A 20313-nucleotide genomic window follows, 5' to 3' on the forward strand; every position below is an offset into this window, starting at 1 on the left:
AAAACGGTTAAAAAAAAAAAAAAAAGCTGCAATCAACCTATTTTGCATTACACATTGGTGAGGAAGCAGGTATGGCGACACCAGAAGTAGAGTCCTACAGAAGATCACCTGATGCTCTAGGTAATCAAAACCTGTATTTTAAGAAGGAGCAGTCAGTCTGGCTTAATCATGGACTTACGGTAGTAATTTCTTTTGTAGACAACCAGTCTAAGATTTCTATCTCCTGAAGTCACTCTGGCTGTTTCTGTCACTCTAGAGAATAAGAATCACCTTCTCATTACCTGTACCACTCCTCCTCAGTTAAGAAATATTTAAGAATGCAAAAACTCAGTGCATTTTAAAATTTCTAATCATATTTTTTAAAGTTAGAGATAGTACCTGATCAAGTTTTTTGTTCAGTAGAATAAAAAGAAGTGAGGAGAGGAACATACACTGCAGTGACTTCCTTAAATTTAAATGTAGTTAAGTATATCTTTAAATTCCAGATTAGCAGGTGGTGCATCCTTTCTCTCATTTTCTTCAATACATAGTTGGACATCAACAGAGAAAAACATTCACAACCACTTGTTGTCGTTGTTCAGTTGCTAAGTCATGTCCAACTCTTTGTGACCCCATGAACTACAGCACGCCAGGCTTCCCTCTCCTTTACTATCTCCCTGAGTTTGTTCAAACTCATGTCCATTGAGTCGGTGATGCCATCCAACCATCTCATCCTCTGTCGCCCCCTCCTCTTGTCCTCAATCTTTCCCAGCATCAGGGTCTTTTCCAATGAGTTGGCTCTTTGCATTAGGTAGGCAAAGTACTGGAGCTTCAGCTTCAGCACCAGTCCTTCCAATAAATATTTAGGGTTGATTTCCTTTAGGATTGGAGAAGGAAATGGCAACCTACTCCAGTATTCTTGCCTGGAGAATCCCATGGATGGAGGAGCCTGGTGGGCTACAGTCCATGGAGTCGCAAAGAGTTGGACTCGACTGAGCGAGCTCACTTCCTTTAGGATTGACTGGTTTGATTTCTTTGCTATCCAAGGGACTCTCGAGAGTCTTCTCCAGCATCACAGTTCAAAAGCATCAGTTCTTCAGTGCTCAGTCTTCTATATCATCCAACTTTCACATTCATGCATGACTACTAGAAAAACCATAGTTTTGACTATATGGACCTCTGTCGGGAAAGTGATGTCTCTGCTGTTTAATACACTGTCTAGATTTGTTATAACTTTCCTTTCAAGGAGCAAGCATCTTTTACTTTTGTGGCTGCAGTCACTGTCTGCATTGATTTTGGACATCATTAGAGAAATACATTCACAACCACTTAATTCTGTTATAAAAATATGGAGTTTATCTTTCCATTACAAATACCTTAGGAATAAGATTCATATTTCCCCTGTCAAAACCCTGTCAAGAGTAGGATAATACGTTATACCTACCATACTTCCAGGAAACTGACAGTTGATCAAAGGCAGTATCTTTCCCATCTATTAATATTATTTTCTTCCCATCTTACATTTTCCTTGCTGTACTTCACCAAATGCTAACTGTAGAACTAATTGCTCCCAGGTTGGAGCAGAACCTAAGATGACTTTTGCTAGTTAATATTAACTTGTTTTTTTTTAAATACTGCCCCACAGTTTTTTTGTTTGCTTAATCAAAACATGGATAAATTTCAGACAGCACACAAGTGCATATACCATAAAGAAAATTTTCCAGTAACTCCAGAACTCCAGCTAATTAATTTCTAACAAAAGGTCTATAAAAACCCATGCTAATGCAGAGATTTAAACCAGTGACAGGGCTTCGTGCATTCAATTTTGCATAGATATAATCATAAAATAGGGGGGAAAATCCTTCAGAAAAGAGTGAGTTGCCTTGTATTTAAGTCATTAAAAAGTTTCCCAAAGAAGTATTCTCTAAACTACTTTGTTTTTGAAAACAAAGCACTGTTTGCAGAACTGTCTTATGACCTGGTTTTGCACACTATCCCAAACAAAAGAGCAAGAGAGACGAAGAAATTCAATACACCTTACATTGTACATATTGAAGAACACTGTAAACACTTCAAAGACTCTACAGTTATGTAGGTAAGGTCTTTGCATTTGGGATAAAATTTTCAGTGAAAGTAGTATTGTATAGAGCAGGAATCAGTAAACTTCTTCTGTAAAGGGCCAGACAGAAGATATTATGGGCTTTGAGGCCATACGGTCTCTGTCACCGCTACTCAACTTTGCCATAGTAGCAGCCATAGACAATCTGTAACTAATGGGCATGCCTGTGTTCCAATAAAACTTTATTTATAAAACTTTATAAAACGGGTGGTTATCTGGCCCTTTGCTAACTCCTGATACACAGCACCACATACAAAATTAAAATATTTCTGTATTTCAACCTAGATGAAATTGATCGTATGTTTGTGGTAATGACAGTACATATACCTCAACCATCTGTTGTATTACCTTAATTGTCACAGGTTAATGAGAAAATACAGAGGCAGATCTAATACAAACAATATTATGGCAAAAGTTTTGCAGTGTTTTAGGAGTGGCTTGTAGAGAGCCATGGTCCTCAAGCTTTAACATGCATCATAACTATAATGAGGGCTTACTAAAAACGTTTCTGATTCAATAAGATGAGACCTGATAACGTGCATTTCTAAACCACTGATGATGCAGATGACCTAGTGACCACACTTTGAAAATTACTAAATAGAGAAAAAGTGGCCCAGAGTAAACAGTACAGGCATGCTGAACTCAAGAAAAACCACACTATACCCTATTTGGATATTCAGAGGTCTTCTGATGAATTGGCTCCACCCTCCTTGCCCTGCCTGCCCCCTAAAAGCAGCACTATGGTAGCTGGTAACTGCTGAACTGCCATGAGCAACAATTTAGTTTCAGTGAAACACTGCCATCTGCCACACTGATTTAATATTAATTTCATTTTTATCTGTTTTATAGTTTTATGTCTATTGATAAAGCCATTTGATTTCATAATGGTGCAAAATCTCTAAGTATAAAGAACAGTACAAAATCAACTGAAGTTAACACCAAGATCTGTGAAAAAATTTTTTCCGTTAAAAAGGCTTCAGTAATATTATTTAAAGCTGACAATTGTTCATTGATTCTGCATATGAACCTGTCATGGCTGAGTTATTTTATAGAAAATAAGATAAGCAATTTACACATTTCTAGCCTTCTGCTCTCACCAATAAAGTAATCTGGATTATATGCAACTCAAAAGATAGCCACTGTCTTACCAAAATCTCTGAATAGAATACTGGAAAGGAAAATAACAGAGGGGTCTCACCATTGCTGCTGGTTTTTGCATTCTTTGCCAGCTGTGCCCGAGTAGCAGCAATCAAACTGTCATGGGCCAACTCCTGAACCCGGAGGAACCAGGGAATGCTACTGTCTGTGCTCTCACTGGAGAGGAAATCATTCCCTGAATCCTCTGCCTCATCTTGTACAAATACCAAGTGTTCGGCTGAAGAGCCCAGACCTGGAAGAAACAAGAGGATATATGCAAGTTAACCATGAAGTAATCCCTTTGATTGACCCTGGCTCAGAAACTCTCCATGTCCTGAATCAGCTATTTCAGACTTTCACATCTCACCCCTCAAGCTTCTGTTCTCATCCAAGATTAGGTTATCAACTCTCTACTCCCAGCTGAGAGACTAGTCTTTATCTTACCTCCTCCTGTTTCAGAAGCAAAGTATGTTTCCTAGCAACCCGGCTAACCCTTACCTCTAGGATCCAATCCTATCTTTTAGTTATTTCCTCTCCACCTTCAAACCCATTCCTCCTTAGTGGCCACCTTACAGCTTCCCTTTCAGCCTTTCAATCTGTCTAAGCTCAAGCCTCTCCCACATTTTTCTTTTTTATAGAAAATCTCAAGTATGACTCTAAATATCACCTTCTCACCTATTCCTTCAAAGTCATGTTTCTTGAAGTTTCTTAACTTCTAACTCGTGTATCTACTTTCTCACCTGCTGTCCACTCCCCACCTCTTTTAACTCTAGGCTCCATCTCTCCTACCTCAGTAACAACTGCTCTTGCTAAGTTCACCAGACATACACTTCCCAGTCCTCATCTCACTGGCCCAATTTGTAGTATTTGGTATGATTTACAGAAGAAAAGATACTAAATGTGGCTTCCCCCACATCATTCTCATTCAGTTTTTTTGATCCCTCTCTACTGGCTCTTTTCCATTCTTCTATCACCCCCTTAAATTTTTTTTCAGGGGCCCAGATGTGCCCTCGATTCTGTTTATGCTCCTAGACTACTCCTGAATCAAAGAATTCATGCTCATTGTTTCATATACCTCCCAAATGCTGGTAAGCACTAGAAACTACTTATTTCACACCACACCTCTCTAGAACTCTGGATTCCTGTTTCTAACTCTCCTCCTAAGTGTTCCTCTGAAATCTCAACATCAACAGGCACAAATCGTTCTCCCCCCATCCTGTTTTTCTTGTGTGCACCATCTAGCTAAACATACCACTTAACTCCCCCGAACAAGAAAATGTTAAGTCATCTTAGAGTCTGCCTTTTTCCTCTATATGTTCAATTGATCACCAAACTATACCAATTCTCCAAAATAGTAATAATAGCTTCTTTCCATTTTAAGTATGACTAAGTTAATTATTCCTCCCCACCCTCCTGCCCTGCCTCCAGGTTTTTTCTTAAGCATGAGTAGAGGTCAGAAAAATATAAAGAATACCTGCTCTTGTTAGGTTAAGAAGAATAAAAGAAGTGCTATCACTTGGCTGTAGATCTTGCAACAAGCTAGGGGACTCTGGAGTAGACAAAAACTCTGGAGACTTCTGTACAGTCTGAGCCCTCGTCTCTTCTCCGTCTGGACCCACATTCACCTGAAGGCTTCTCAACACAGCCGAGGAAGGAACCTCCTTGGAGGAGTTCGTATGATTTGGAGTATCATCTAGTAAAGGGAAAATACCACAGCTTTATGTAGTAGCTATCTCCAAGGAGTTCACCATTTTGATACACAGTACCTAACACCCTTGTAACATCACTTAGAAACTAACACCCTTATAGGAGCAGATAGCATTTTCATTTTATGAATATAAAATCTGCCTCAGAAAAGAACAGAGTGTGAAAGACAGCTAAAGCTCTAAGGGACATCAGTCAAAATGTGAGGGGCAGACTCCTCTGACGGTTGGCAGTAACTAATAAAAACCATCCACATTTGGACATTACAGACCTTTGTCCTTTTGAGGCAAAGTAAATATTAACTCAAGAATAGGATTTAAATTTTAAACTGTTTTTCTTGGGAAAAGATGCCACTCTTTAATTTTTATAACATGCATTTGAGACGTCTGGTGAGTTACTAAGGGAAAAATCACAGCCTGCAACACAATTGAAACTGTACAGAATCATCAACATGTTTCATGAGGGTTCTGGATTTATACCAGATGTAAAGAAATAATTCAGAAGACTTGCTTCTAGAGCTTTATTCTAGGGGAGGGAATGAATTTCCAAAGATTCTAATTGCAACATAATGCGGAATTACACTACTGTGCTAAAGCATCCAATGTTTTCAGGGGTTTCATTCATCTTCATAGAATGCAGGTTACATTCTTCTCTTTTTTGAAGGAGATAACCGATAAGATTATAGGAATAAAGTAGAAGCCTAGGCACAACACTGCCATTCTAAAGCCTAATGAAGTTGCACAGCAAAGTAAATGAACTTAATGCCACTGAATTGGTTAAATGGTAAGTTTTATTCTATATATGTTTTACCACACACACACACAAAAAGCCTGTTCTTAAATACAGTTCATAGCAGCACTGTTTGTCATAATATGATGCTGGAAAATAGCTACACATTCATCAACAGTGGCATGGATCAATAAGTTGTGATATACTCATAGAACAGTATACAGCAATGAAACCAAACAAACCACAGCATACACAAGGATGAATCTCACAAATATAGAGTAAAAGAAGAAAGGTACAACAAGATACATTCATATGATTCCACTCATTTAAAGTCCACAAGACTATTAGCAAGGAAAGCATTATTTTTGGATGCAATGAATTCTTTATTTTCTGGAATGAGACTTGGGGGATTAAACTTAGAAAGCGAAGTGAAGTGAAAGTCGCTCAGTCATGTCTGACTCTTTGCGACCCGACGGAGTATACAGTCCATGGGATTTTCTAGGCCAGAATACTGGAGTGGGTAGCCTTTCCCTTCTCCAGGACTTAGAAAACAAAGAATTAATTGTTAAAAAATTGAGGACAGTGGTGACATATGGAAGAACAGAGGTTTTCTTTATCAAGGAGAAACCCATGGAAGGCCTGAAACCTGGCAATGTTCTCCTTCTTGACTGGGTGGTAGGTATCTCCTTCCTTAATAACTCTTCAAAATGTATATCCATATAGTTTTGTGCTTTTCTGTGTCTATCACATATCCCAACTAAAAATATGTAGGTTATATATCCACACATATTTAGGAGGGAGGGGAATGAGGTTAGTGAGGTACGTACAGATACGTTTGTGTTTCTAATAATATGTTTCATGAGCTGGGAGGTGAGTACTTGGGTTTTCCTTTACTATTATCTGTATCTGGCTGTCTAAAATATTTTAAATCAAAGTTAAAACTAAAAGAAGGTAATGTATAAAAGAATATGGATGCTCTTGTTTCTGTTTTCACTTCATTATTGTTAAAAAATATTTATCCAATAAATTAAAATTAGGAGAGAAAATTTAGGGGGAAAATCCTAATGAAGATCAACACTTATTAGCACATGGAAATTTTTACATATTGAAAATCCACAAGGATTTGGAAAGACTACCAACACACCAGTAGAAAAATGGGAGTTGAGAGACGGAAGATGTGGGAAAGATAGGAGCTAGATAGAAACACTTTAAATCAACACTGGTTGAATATATCTGCCCTTAAGTCATTTCAAAAATCAGAGAGGAAAACTAAAAAAATCAAAGAGAAAAGAACACCACTAGAGGATAGTTACCAAAAGATGTTGTAACAAATACGCTGTCACAACAGATGACACTCCCCTGATTTAACATTAATATTCCAAATTTTAAATATTTCAATTTCCAGAAAATAAAGAATTCATTGCATCCAAAAATAATGCTTTCCTTGCTGGTAGTCAAGTGGTGGGATCTCCTCCTCCTCATACAAAGCTAATCTCACTACCCATGCTCAGCATTCTACTACTTCCTCCTACCTCTCCTGGAGCCTCCTTACCAATCACCCGCTCTTTCTGTTCACGGCTTCTCTAATGGCCTCTTTCCCCTTAACACAAAACCACCCTCTAATATTTCAAATCTTAAAAAAATTTAACTCTTTAATCTACTCTATGTCCTTCTCTTTTTCCTTCCCATAGCAAGACAACCTTTAGAAAGTATACTTCCTCAACTAGACTTATCCTTGCAGTGCTATCTCAACCTGCTACAGCCTGGCTTTCCATTCCCTCTCCAAGGAACATGTCCTGCCTAGGGCAATAATGACTTCACTGATCCTATGGCACTGGTGGTGGTTTAGTCCAACTCTTTCGACTCCATGGACTGTAGCCTGCCAGGCTCCTCTGTCCATGTAATTCTCCAGGCAAGAATATTGGAGTGGGTTGCCATTTCCTTCTCCAGGGGATCTTCCAGACCCAGGAATTGAACCCAGGTCTTCTGCACTACAAGTAGATTCTTTAGCAACTGAGCTATGAGGGGAGCCCATCTCATTGGGATGGTCCCTGTATCACTAGCGTCTTAGAAGCATTTGTCAACTTGACCATTCCCTTGGGTTCCATGCCTGCACTTCATGTCAGTATTCCTCCTATTGCTCTAGCCTCTTTTTATTCCCTCCTTCACAGGCTCTCCTGCCTCACCCTGTACCTTGAATAGGTACCTTAAGTTCCATGCAGTTCTGCCTTGGTCTCCTTTTCTTCTCACTCTCACTCTATGGGTGTTCATATCTGTTCTTATGACTTAAACTATCGGTGCAGGGGGTTGACAGTCCAGTGGTTAGGACACCATGCTCTCAATGCTGAGGACCCAGGTTCAATTCCTGGTTGGGGAACTAAGATACCACAGGCTGAACAGCACAGCCAAAAAATTAAACAAATAAACTACCAATGCACTATGACTCCCGTGGTTGCCTTTCGCCATGACTCCTCTAATTTTTACAGTTTCTACCAGTCAGTTATAAAGGCAGTTATCCCATTCCACCACCACAGAGCAGGCTAAGTTCTTTTAAGTCTTGTTTAGCTTATCTTTGATGACACTAATTTTTACCTGGTAACATTAGCCGACTGCATTCTGAGGCTTCAGTCACTGGTAGTAGGGACAAGCAAGTTATGTCTTTAGCTTCTGATTCTACTAACCCCTGTCCCAGGGGGATGGACGTATTCTGAACAAACTGTACCAGGAGCTGAAGAGGAAGAGGGGGATGTGGAGACAACAAATAATACAAGTTCTCAGAAATATATCTAAACTTCTGAATTTACCAAAAGGAGACTACGTATTGAATTAAGTCTTGATTGCTCACTACTATCTGCCTTATTCATAGAAAAACCAGATTAACTACAAAATATTTTTATCAAATGTTCTATTCTAGACAAAAATTGAATGATATGGAAAGTAATAACCTTTCACAAAACAGAGAAATGATAAAAATAATTATAATTATAAATGGTGGCTATTACAAATTCAACTGCAACAATATGTATGATTATAATATACCTTATAAAGCACTTTTCTGTGTATTGGCTCTTTTAATCCTCACTGAACTCAGTAAAATTGCATGTATTTTAAAGGTAAGAAATCAAGATGAAGACGCTAAGTCATTAGTCCAAGGTCACATCACTAGTTAGGAGCAGTGTCAGTCTTCATACTTAGGTAACATGATTCCAAATTTAGCTATCTTTCTACTAAACAACACAAATATTCTAAAATTAGAATGAGAAAAATGAATAAAAATTATGTTTAAATCCCTTAATCACATTTAAAAAGAAAACTTATTAATATATGCAATTATATAATCAATATAATTATATTAATATATACAAAATTAACATGGTTTGTGGTAGTAAAGATTTACATATGTGTGCATATATATGCCATACAAAAATAAATTTTGTCATTATCTAAATGTATAATAATTTATACTTATTTAAAAAAAATGTGACAGTGAAAGCTTCCCAGCCGTGTCCAACTCTTTGCGACCCCATGGACTATACATATACAGTCCATGGAATTCTCCACGCCAGAATACTGAAGTGGGTAGCCTTTCCCTTCTCCAGGGGATCTTCCCAACCCAGGGATCAAACCCAGGTCTTCCACATTGCAGGCGGATTCTTTACCAGCTGAACCACAAGGGAAGCCCCAAAACTAACAAATATAAAAAGTCATAAAAGGTAAGAATTGAAGTTTTAAATTTTTGAGAAAGTAATTAGTAATAGAAAAATAACAAACTAGTATTTACATTACTTTGCCAACAAAGGTGCATCTAGTCAAGGCTATGGTTTTTCCTGTGATCATGTATGGATGTGAGAGTTGGACTGTGAAGCAGGCTGAGTGCCGAAGAATTGATGCTTTTGAACTGTGGTGTTAGAGAAGAGTCTTGAGAGTCCCTTGGACTGCAAGGAGATCCAACCAGTCCATTCTGAAGGAGATCAGCCCTGGGTTTTCTTTGGAAGAAACAATGCTAAAGTTGAAACTCCAGTACTTTGGCCACCTCATGCGAAGAGTTGACTCATTGGAAAAGACTCTGATGCTGGGAGGGATTGGGGGCAGGAGGAGAAGGGGACAACAGAGGATGAGATGGCTGGATGGCATCACTGACTCGATGGACGTGAGTCTCAGTGAATTCCGGGAGTTGGTGATGGACAGGGAGGCCTGGAGTGCTGCGATTCATGGGGTTGCAAAGAGTCAGACACGACTGAGCGACTGATCTGATCTGATCTGATCTACAACCAAAACCATATGACCTACAAAACTTAAAATATTTACTACCTGGCCCATTACAGAAAAAGTTTGCTGACTCTTGAACTAAGAATAAACTCTCTAACACAGCCCACCAAAAGAAAAAGAAACCAGTTGTCTGGGCTCACCTCTGGTTTGGATTCTAACTCATCTGATAACATTGATTCAGCTTCCAAATTCTGTAGCTGTTCAGGGGACAGGTTGAAATTTTAATTCAGAGTCAATGACACCTTCCTGTTGTGCTCATATTCCTCTAGGAAGTGCTATGCTTTTCCTGTAAGATGCTGTGCTGGCTGGGTAATCAATGTCGCCTAAAAAAGGAAAAACGAGAGAGAGAGAAACTTCAGAGCAGCAGGAAAATGTAGTTAAAAAAACAAAGCCACTTCTTTATATATTCCCAAATCACAACAGCAAATAAAGAATTCAGCCCCAAACACTTGTTTTAAAATAGAACAAGCCAAACATGTATCAAAACCCATAAAAAGTCATACTTTGATGTAGAATTTCTACTAAGAATCTATTCTAAGAACACAGAGAACAGACTTTTGGTTGCCAAGGGGGAAGTAGGTAGGGGAGAAATGGATTGGGATTAGCAGATACAAATGATTATATATAGAATGGATAAAGAACAAGGTCCTACTGTATAGCACAAAACTATATTCAATATCCTGTAATAAACCACAATGGAAAAGAATATGAACACATGTGTATATATACATATATATACACATATGAGTCATTACGCTGTACAGCAGAAACACAACACTGTAAATCAACTATACTTCAATAAAATAAATTTTAAAATAAAAAATAAGCAAAGGTTTTAAATATGGAAAAAGCTATATGCCCAAGGAATTTCACCTTATCATCTGTGATAATAAATAACACTATAAGCAACATATAAATACACATATATATTCATTTAAGTAATGGCTGACTACAGTATGACACTGTCACTTAAAAATATTTATGAAAACAAAGCAACAAAAAATGTTAATGACATTAAATTACAAAAACAAAATACAAAATGATACATTTGCTGTCATTAAAACCAGTTAAGACATGCACAGGAAAAAGTACACAGGAAAAAGTAAAACGAAATTCACACAGCCTTGACAGTTGCTGTACTGGGTGGGTGTGGTAGCCTGGTGTAACATTTTTCTTAATTTCTCAATTTTGTATAAAAGATAGTTATACAGTCAAAATTTGAACAGCGTTTCCCAAAAAAACAGAACTCTTGGGACCCTCATGAAGCTGTTTCCCCAACTTAAATTCTTACTTTCTTCATGACTATCTTCAGTGTTGTGTTTGGATTTCTTTTTCATTTTTTGTGTGTATTTAGCTATTATAGATTTTTGGTGTGTGATTACCATGAGGTTGGTTTTTGTTTTGTTTTCGTTTCATTTTGCTTTTTGGCTGTGCTGGGTCTTTGCTGCAGTGTGCAACCTCTTCGCTGCAGCACACAGCCTTCTCTAGTTGTAGCACGTGGCTTAGCTGTGTCATGGCTTGTGGGATCTTAGTTCTTGGACCAGTGATCAAACCTGCATCCTCTGCTTTGGAAGGCAGATTCTCAACCACCTGACCACCAAGAAAGTCCCTACCATGAGGTTCTGGTATAGTAGTCTCTCTCTCTCTCTCTCTCTATAAACACACACACACACACACACACACACACACACGATTGCTTTAAGTTGTTGATATCTTAATTCCAAATGCATTTTAGATATCCTGCATTTTTACTCTCCTCCTCTCACGATTACTGGTTTTGATATCGTATTTTACATCTAATTGTTTTGTGTGTCCCTTAACTGCTTAGTGTGGATACAGATGATTTCATTACTTTTTTAACTTCCCCACCTAGTTTATGTGTGGATGATTTCCTACCATTACTGGATGTTTGCCTTTACCAGTGAGCTTGCGTATTTCATAATTTTCTTTTTTCTAGTTGTGGCCCTTTCTTTTCCACCTAGAGAAGGTTCTTTAGCGTTTGGTGTAAACTGGTTTGGTGGTGATGAATCACTTTAGCTTTTGCTTGCCTATAAAGTTTGGTTTCTCCATCAAATCTGAACAAGAACCTTGCTGGGTAGAGGATTCTTGTTTGCAGTTTCTTCTTTTATTCACTCCCTTCTGGCCAGCAGAGTTTCTACTGAAAAATCAGCTGATAACATTGTGGGAGTTCCTATGTATGTTATTTGTTGCTTAGCCCTTGTTGCTTTTAATATTTTATCTTTAGTTTTTGTCATTTTGATTACTATGTGTCTTGGCATCTTCCTCCTTAGGTTAATCCTGTATGAGACTCTTTGCACTTCGTGGACGTGGGTGACTGCTTCCTTTCCCGTTAGGAAGTTTTCAGCTATTATCTCTTCAGATATTTTCTCAGGCCCTTTCTCTCTTTTCCTTCTGGGACCCCTATAATTGGAATGTTAGTGTGTCAGATGTTGTCCCAAAGGTCTCTTAAAACTAGCCTCATTTTTTTTTCATTCTTTTTTTCTGTTCTGCAGCAGTGAATTCCACCACTCTTTCTTCCAGCTCCCTGATCCATCCCGCCTCATCTATTCTGCTACAGATTTCCTTCTACTGTACTTTTCATTTCAGTTATTGTCTTCTACAACTCTGTCTGGCTGGTCTTTATATTTTCTAACTCTGTTAAAAACTTCTTGTAACTTCTCACTCTGTGCATCCATTCTTTCCCTGAGGTCTTGCATTATCTTTACAGTCATCATTCTAAATTCTTTCTTAGGTAGATTGCTTCCTTTCTCCACTTCACTTAGTTGATGCTTGGGGGTTTCATCTTGTTCCTCTGTCTGGAACATAATTTTTGCCATCTCATTTTGTCTAAATTTCTGTTTGAATTTTTGTGTATGTGGTAGGTTAGTTATGTTTCTCAGCCTTGGAGAAGTGGTCCTCTGCAAGGGATGTCCTCTGTGTCCCAGCAGTACACTCTCCTCTTGTCACCCAAGGGCCAGCACCCACCTGGTCCCAGAGCAGGTTCTGATAACTATGTGCAGACTCAGTTCCACAGACTGCGGGGTTGTAGTTTTCTTGCTTCTGGTGTCTACCTGGTGGGCAGGGCTGAGTCAAGCGGCAAGGTGGCTGTGGGATCAGGAAGTCATTAGGCAGCCTATCTGCTAATAGTGGGGCTGTGTTCCTGCCCTGTTGCTTGGCCTGAGGCATCGCAGGACTATAGGCTGTTGGGTGGAGCCAGGTCTTGGTGGTAATGACCCAAGCAAGATGTCAGCTGCCAGCGAGAGTTCACAGATGAATACACCCCAATATCTCTGCCAACAGTGTTGACGTCCTCAGGGTCAGCCGCAGTCACTGCCCGCTTCCCAAAGAGACCCTCCAAGACCAACAGGTAGGTCTGGTCCAGGTTCCTAAGAAGTCACTGCTTCTGCCCTAGGTTCTGGTGCATGTGAGACCTTATATGCACCCTCCAAGAGTGAAGTCTCTGTTTCCCTCAGTCCTGTGGAGCTCCAGAAATGAAGAGCCAAATGCTCCAGGTGCTCCCCCTTCAGATGCCAGATCCCCAGGATGGGTAGCCTAACTTGGAGCTCAGAACTCTTACTCCTGTGGGAGAACTTCTGCAATATAATTATTCTCCAGTCTGTGGGCTGCCGTCCTGGGGAGTATGGGATTTGATTATATCAAAAGTGTGCCTCTCCTATCATCTTGTGGCTTCTTCCTTGTCTTTGGATGTAAAGTATCTTTTTGGCAGGTTCCAGTCTTTTTCACTGATGATTGTTCAGCAGTGAGTAGTGATTTTGGTGTGTTCATGAGACAGGGTGAACTCAAGATCCTTCTATTGTGCCATCTTACCTCCCATCCTCTGAATTCTTACTTTCTTACAACTTTTCTTTCAGGATTTTGGCAAATAAGTCTGCTTTATTTTGCACAATTTTTGCTAAAATTGGGAGCACAACTATATACAAAGTAAGCATACAGTATAAAATATATCAAGGATGGGAGTTTTCAATACATACCAAGGTAGAATGGAAAGTCAGAACAAGAAAGACTTACTCTACAAAAAAAGGCATTTAGAAGTACGTGAATAAACGTTTATTGCCCTCTTGGTTCAATCCTCTCCCCATTGCTGGCTTCCAGAAATCCTCATTTTCATCATAAAAAAAACTTATAAAATGTAAATGAAAAGGCTTGCTTTAAGTTTACCACATAAAATTAAGTGTCGTAAATCCGACTTTTCCCTTTACATGTTTTTCTCACTTGAACACTATAACTGGTCAATGTAGTTTACCAATCTCTCTTTTCATAGAAGAAGGAACCAAGGTTCAGTACAATTATTTGTCCAAATTATTAAGCTGCAGAGCCAGCACTCCCACCCAGAGCAAGTTAGCAAAAATAGTAATTAAATCCCTCTAGGTCTGGTCTTGAATCTTCAGGATTTAAGAATTCCTTTCCCCCAATTTCAGCTCATTTCAAGAGCCAAGAAATTATCAAATGTTTGTTTAGGTTATCCTTAGGGTTCTTCCAACTTTAAGATTCCAGGATTCTAAAATCTCTAAGAAACTAGACAACTATTTACTGCCCTTTTTATTTGTTAGTTTTCTTAGAAACTAATGGTACTGGCTCCATTTCTGATATCCTTACTAATGAAAAATTTTTTTAAATTAAGCATATGAATATGTGTACCAAACAAGGGGAAAAAATCAGATATACTAGATTTTAGACAATTTTACAAATCTGTTATAATAATGTAGAGAAGGGAGCTGCCACCTCTCTTATAGTTTAAGAGCCACCTCTAGATCACCATTTCTCAAGGGTTCATGGTTATCTGTGACATTTCATTTTAGTGTTTTCATTTCAATGATAATTTTTAAAAAATTAACACCCATGCAATTTCTGGAACAAATCAGTATCCATATTATAACTGAGTTCTGTGTTTTTCCAGTAGTCATGTATGAATGTGAGAGCTAGACAATAAAAAAGGCTGAGTGCAGAAGAATTGATGCTTTTGAACTGTGGTGCTGGAGAAGACTTGAGAGTCCCTTGAACAGCAAGATCAAACCAGTCAATCCTAAAGGAAATCAACTCTGAATATTCACTGGAAAGACTGATACTGAAGCTGAAGCTCCAATACTTTGGCCACCTGATGTGAAAAGCCAACTCACTGGAAAAGATCCTGATACTGGAAAAGATTGAGGGCAGGAGGAGAAGGGGCGACAGGATGAGATGGTTGGATGGCATCACTGACTCAATGGACATGAGTCTGAGTAAACTCCAAGAGTTGGCGATGGACAGGGAAGCCTGGCGTGCTGTAGTCCATGGGGTTGCAAAGAGTTGGACACAATTGAGCGACTGAACAACAACTGAGTTCTACCATACAATTTGGTGCCCAGTTTGTGGTCTGTATGTTTGCTGTATAAATAAAAGAAAGACAAGTAGGTTGCAATACAACAGGCAGATGACCTCAAAAGAATCTGTGCTGGAGCACTCAGTACCTTATCAAGTGTACTGGTGGATCTCATCTTTAACACAGCAACCTGATATGTACATTGAGCTATTTCTAGTCCCAATTCAAATTACCCATTTAAGAGATTTCAAAAACAATTCAAATGTTTTTTATGTAACAGCTTCACTGAGATGTAATTCACATATCATACAATTCACTCCAAAAGTACAACTAATTTTTCTAGTATATTCAGTTATGTGACCATAACCATGATCAATTTTACAACAATTTCATCACCCCCCAAAAGAAACCCATTAGTAATCCCTCCCCATTTCCTCCCAAAACTTTTCCCTGACCAAGCCTAGGCAACTACTAATCTATTTTTTGTCTCTATGGATTTGCCTATTCTGAATATTTCATATAAATGGAATCATATATGTAATCTTTTGTGCTTGGTTGCTTTCACTTAGCATAATGTTTCCAATGTTAACCAGTGTCACAGAATGTATCAGTACTTAATTTCTTTTTACATTATTCTACTGCATGGATATATTATACGTTTTATTTATCCATTTTTCAGTTGATGGTCATTTGGGTTGTTTTCCAATTTGGCTATCATGAATAATTTTGCTATGAAGATTCATATGGAAAATTTTTGTGTGAACATGTTTTTATTCTTTGGGGTATACATTTGAGAATAGAACTGATAAGATGATACAGTAACTGTGTTTTACCCTCTTGAGGAATTACCAGGCTATCTTCCAAAGTGGCCGCACCACTTTACAATCCCACCAGTAGTGCATGAGGGATCCAATTTCTCCCTATCCTCACTTTTTAAAATTACATCTTTTTAAAGACAGCCATCCTAGTAGGTATGAAGTGGTAATTCAGTGCAGTTTTGAGTTGCATAACCTGATGGCTAATAATGTTGAGCATCTTTTCATGTACTTATATGCCATTTGTACATCATTTTTGGAGAAATGCTTATTCAGATCATTGGCCCATTTTTAAATTTAGTTGTCTTTTTATTATTGAGTTGTAAGAATTTTTTACATATTCCAGATACAAGTCTCTTACCAGATAAAAGATTTGCATAAACTTTCTTCCATTCTGTATTATTTTCTTCTGAATAAGGCAACTCTAACTCTACTAAGTTACCAAATAATACCTCACTGAAATTGGTGTTCAAGGACTTCTGGCCAGTTTTAGATGAATATGAGATCTGATTATGATAAACTGCTTCACAATGCCTTCACATTATAAATACTACCTTGTATGATATTCTCTACGTTGCTATTATTAAAGCTAAAATATATACGTAGATTATGTATATTAGCGAATCCAAAGCTAAATCTTTCCACTATTCAGCTCAATATTTAGTTTAGTCACTCAGTCGTGTCCAATTCTTTGCAACCCCATGGACTGCAGTACACCAGACTCCCCTGCCCATCACCAACTCCCGGACCTTACTCAAACTCATGTCCATCAAGTTAGTGATGCCATCCAACCATCTCATCCTCTGTTGTCCCCTTCTCCTCCTGTCTTCAATCTTTCCCAGCATCAGCTATTATGCTCAATATGCTCATTTCAGTAAAACAACATCTCTACTACATAATATGAATTTTAATCTAATTTGGATTTTCTTAGGTTTTAGTGTGGTTAACATCTATATACTTATTCATAAGGGCTTCCCTGGTGGTTCAGAGGTAAAGAATCCACCTGTCAATGCAAGAGATGCAGTTTCAATCCCTGGGTCAGGAGGATCCCCTGGAGAAAGAAATGGCAACCCACTCCAGTATTCTTGCTTGGGAAATCCCATGGACAGAGGAGCCTGGCGGGCTACAGTCCACGGGATCACAAAAGTTGGACATGGCTTAGAGACTAAACAACTTACAAATAAAAATATAAATCCGTTGTAACAACGGACATAACACTGATAACCTAAATTGTACTAAATACCTGGTTCCTACCTACTTAATACATGGCAATCAAGACACATGAGATTGCTTAAGAAAACAATCTTGATTCAGCACATATATTTTTAAAAATTCCACTGATCTTACCATTGCTATTACTGAATTATTTGTAAATTTGTTTTGATTTTATAGTTAAGGGTCATCAGGTTCAATATAGGAGGGATAAGGATTACTTAGCTTTTTGTTTGAATACATTTAGAGTAATTACAATGAAAATAATTTACAAGTGTGAGGTGAGGGGAGTGTCCAGGTTTTTCCTTCAAATGCAATAAAGGCAACTCACTCCAGTATTCTTGCCTGGAGAATCCCATGGACAGAGGAGCCTGGTGGGCTACAATCCATAGCGTTGCAAACAGTCAGACACAACAGAAGTGACTTAGCATGCATGCAGAGTGAAAGGCATAGCTCTACTCAAAGGGAAGCTATTCTTAAGATAATTATGGGTCTCAGAGGAAATTTCTTCTCAAGATTTCTTATGCTGTTAATTAAGATAAGAGATTAGAGATGCAACACCAAGTAGTATCCTGTGATTAAAGGATCACTCAACATCCTTTAATGTGGACAATCATTTGTTCATGCTTATTTTCTACCTTTACCTGGTGGACTGATAAACTCTGTATCCTTATTTCCTTTTGAACAGAAAAATTACTAATTTAGTATCATAAACAATTAAAGAGATAATGGTACTTAATTGTCAGCAACAAAGGCCAGGCACATCAAATCATATTTTCCAAAAATCATACATAAAGAATCTTAGCTCTGGATAAAGAGTTTATAACAAAACAAACTGATCTCAGAAACCCAAGGATTGGTCTAATAGTACTTTTCAGACCCTTTTGCCCTCTATCCTGGGTAACAGCTAAATTTTACTGCCTCTATGGTTCCCTATGGCCATCAAATCATACTGCTTAAAGAAAATAATCTTGGTCTGGCACATATTGTATTTTTAGAAACCCACTGATTCTGCCACTGCTATTATTGAATATATTATCCCATAGTCAGCCTAAGAGTTAAAAAGAATGCAGGCAACACAAACCTTTGCACAAACCAAAGCAAAAAACATAAGAAGCTCTGAAATGTTCTGGGAATAAGTAATGAGAGAACTCCTAACAACAGCAAAGTAGATTAAGGACAACAGCAATCTCTATGATCAGGACCATACGGAGAACAACTTTCCCTCTGCTTTTAACCAAATAAACAAATCCTAGGAACTGCAGTTTGATAAACTGTATTCTTTTTCTACAGTACACTCAACATCATCCAGCAAATTATGCATTAATACTAAGAAGCTAAATTCAATAAAAAAGTTGAGGTGTTTTTAAAAAAAATCCAAGGTGTCTAAAGAAGGAACATAAATTCTGCCTCTGTTTCTCTGGTTGAGACTTGGGCAAGCTACTCATCTTCTTGGCCCTAGGAAACTCATCTGAAATACTGAAATGAAATAGATATACCCTAAGCTTACTTACCTATCAGTTAACAGAAATAATGATAAAATTCTTCAGAGGCAAAGTTTTGCATAAATGCTTAAGAAACAAGCAAATCTATCAAATCCTTTCAGTTCAGTTCAGTTCAGTCACTCAGTCATGACCCACTCTTTGAGACCCCATGGACTGCAGCACGGCAGGCCTCCCTGTCCATCACCAACTCCCAGAGTCCACCCAAATTCACGTCCATTGAGTCAATGATGCCATCCAGCCATCTCGTCCTCTGTTGTCCCCTTCTCCTCCTGCCCCCAATCCCTCCCAGCATCAGAGTCTTTTCCAATGAGTCAACTCCACATGAGGTGGCCAAAGTACTGGAGTTTCAGCTTTAGCATCAATCCTTCCAAAGAAATCCCAGGGCTGATCTCCTTCAGAATGGACTGGTTGGATCTCCTTGCAGTCCAAGGGACTCTCAAGACTCTTCTCCAACACCACAGTTCAAAAGCATCAATTCTTCGGCGCTCAGCCTGCTTCACAGTCCAACTCTCACATCCATACACGACCACAGGAAAAACCATAGCCTTGACTAGACGGACCTTTGTTGGCAAAATAATGTCTCTGCTTTTCAATATGCTATATAGGTTGGTCATAACTTTCCTTCCAAGGAGTAAGCGTCTTTTAATTTCATGGCTGCAGTCACCATCTGCAGTGATTTTGGAGCCCAGAAAAAAAAAGTCTGACACTGTTTCCCCATCTATTTCCCATGAAGTGATGGGACCAGATGCCATGATCTTAGTTTTCTGAATGTTGAGCTTTAAGCCAACTTTTTCACTCTCCTCTTTCACTTTCATCAAGAGGCTTTTGAGTTCCTCTTCACTTTCTGCCATAAGGGTGGTATCATCTGCATATCTGAGGTTACTGATATTTCTCCTGGCAATCTTGATTCCAGCTTGTGCTTCTTCCAGCCCAGCGTTTCTCATGATGTACTCTGCATAGAAGTTAAATAAGCAGGGTGACAATATACAGCCTTGAAGTACTCCTTTTCCTATTTGGAGCCAGTCTGTTGTTCCATGTCCAGTTCTAACTGTTGCTTCCTGACCTGCATACAGATTTCTCAAGAGGCAGGTCAGGTGGTCTGGTATTCCCATCTCTTTCAGAATTTTCCACAGTTCATTGTGATCCACACAGTCAAAGGCTTTGGCATAGTCAATAAAGCAGAAATAGATGCTTTTCTGGAACTCTCTTGCCTTTTCCATGATCTAGCGGATGTTGGCAATTTGATCTCTGGTTCCTCTGCCTTTTCTAAAACCAGCTTGAACATCTAGAAGTTCATGGTTCATGTATTGCTGAAGCCTGGCTTGGAGAATTTTGAGCATTACTTTACTAGCGTGTGAGATGAGTGCAATTGTGTGGTAGTTTGAGCATTCTTTGGCATTGCCTTTCTTTGGGATTGGAATGAAAACTGACCTTTTCCAATCCTGTGGCCACTGATGAGTTTTCAAAATTTGCTGGCATATTGAGTGCAGCACTTTCACAGCATCATCTTTCAGGATTTGGAAT

General features: G+C 38.6%; 1 protein-coding gene across 4 annotated transcripts in view; it reads right to left on the minus strand.

Annotated features, from left to right (window-relative positions):
• The window catches only part of ZNF410 (zinc finger protein 410), a 43083-nt gene that overhangs the window by 16131 nt on the left and 6639 nt on the right, over positions 1-20313 (minus strand). For all 4 annotated transcript variants that reach the window (XM_010855775.1, XM_010855776.1, XM_010855777.1 and 1 more), the window contains 4 exons: positions 10078-10260; positions 8261-8396; positions 4710-4928; positions 3297-3488 (listed from right to left, as the gene is read on the minus strand). In XM_010855775.1, coding sequence (XP_010854077.1) covers positions 3297-3488; positions 4710-4928; positions 8261-8396; positions 10078-10110 — 580 coding nt within the window. In that variant the 5' untranslated portion in view covers positions 10111-10260. The remainder of the gene's footprint in view (positions 1-3296; positions 3489-4709; positions 4929-8260; positions 8397-10077; positions 10261-20313) is intronic.

Source organism: Bison bison, unplaced genomic scaffold (genome assembly GCF_000754665.1).
Source record: "Bison bison bison isolate TAMUID 2011002044 unplaced genomic scaffold, Bison_UMD1.0 scf7180017864368, whole genome shotgun sequence".
Taxonomy (NCBI): domain Eukaryota; kingdom Metazoa; phylum Chordata; class Mammalia; order Artiodactyla; family Bovidae; genus Bison; species Bison bison.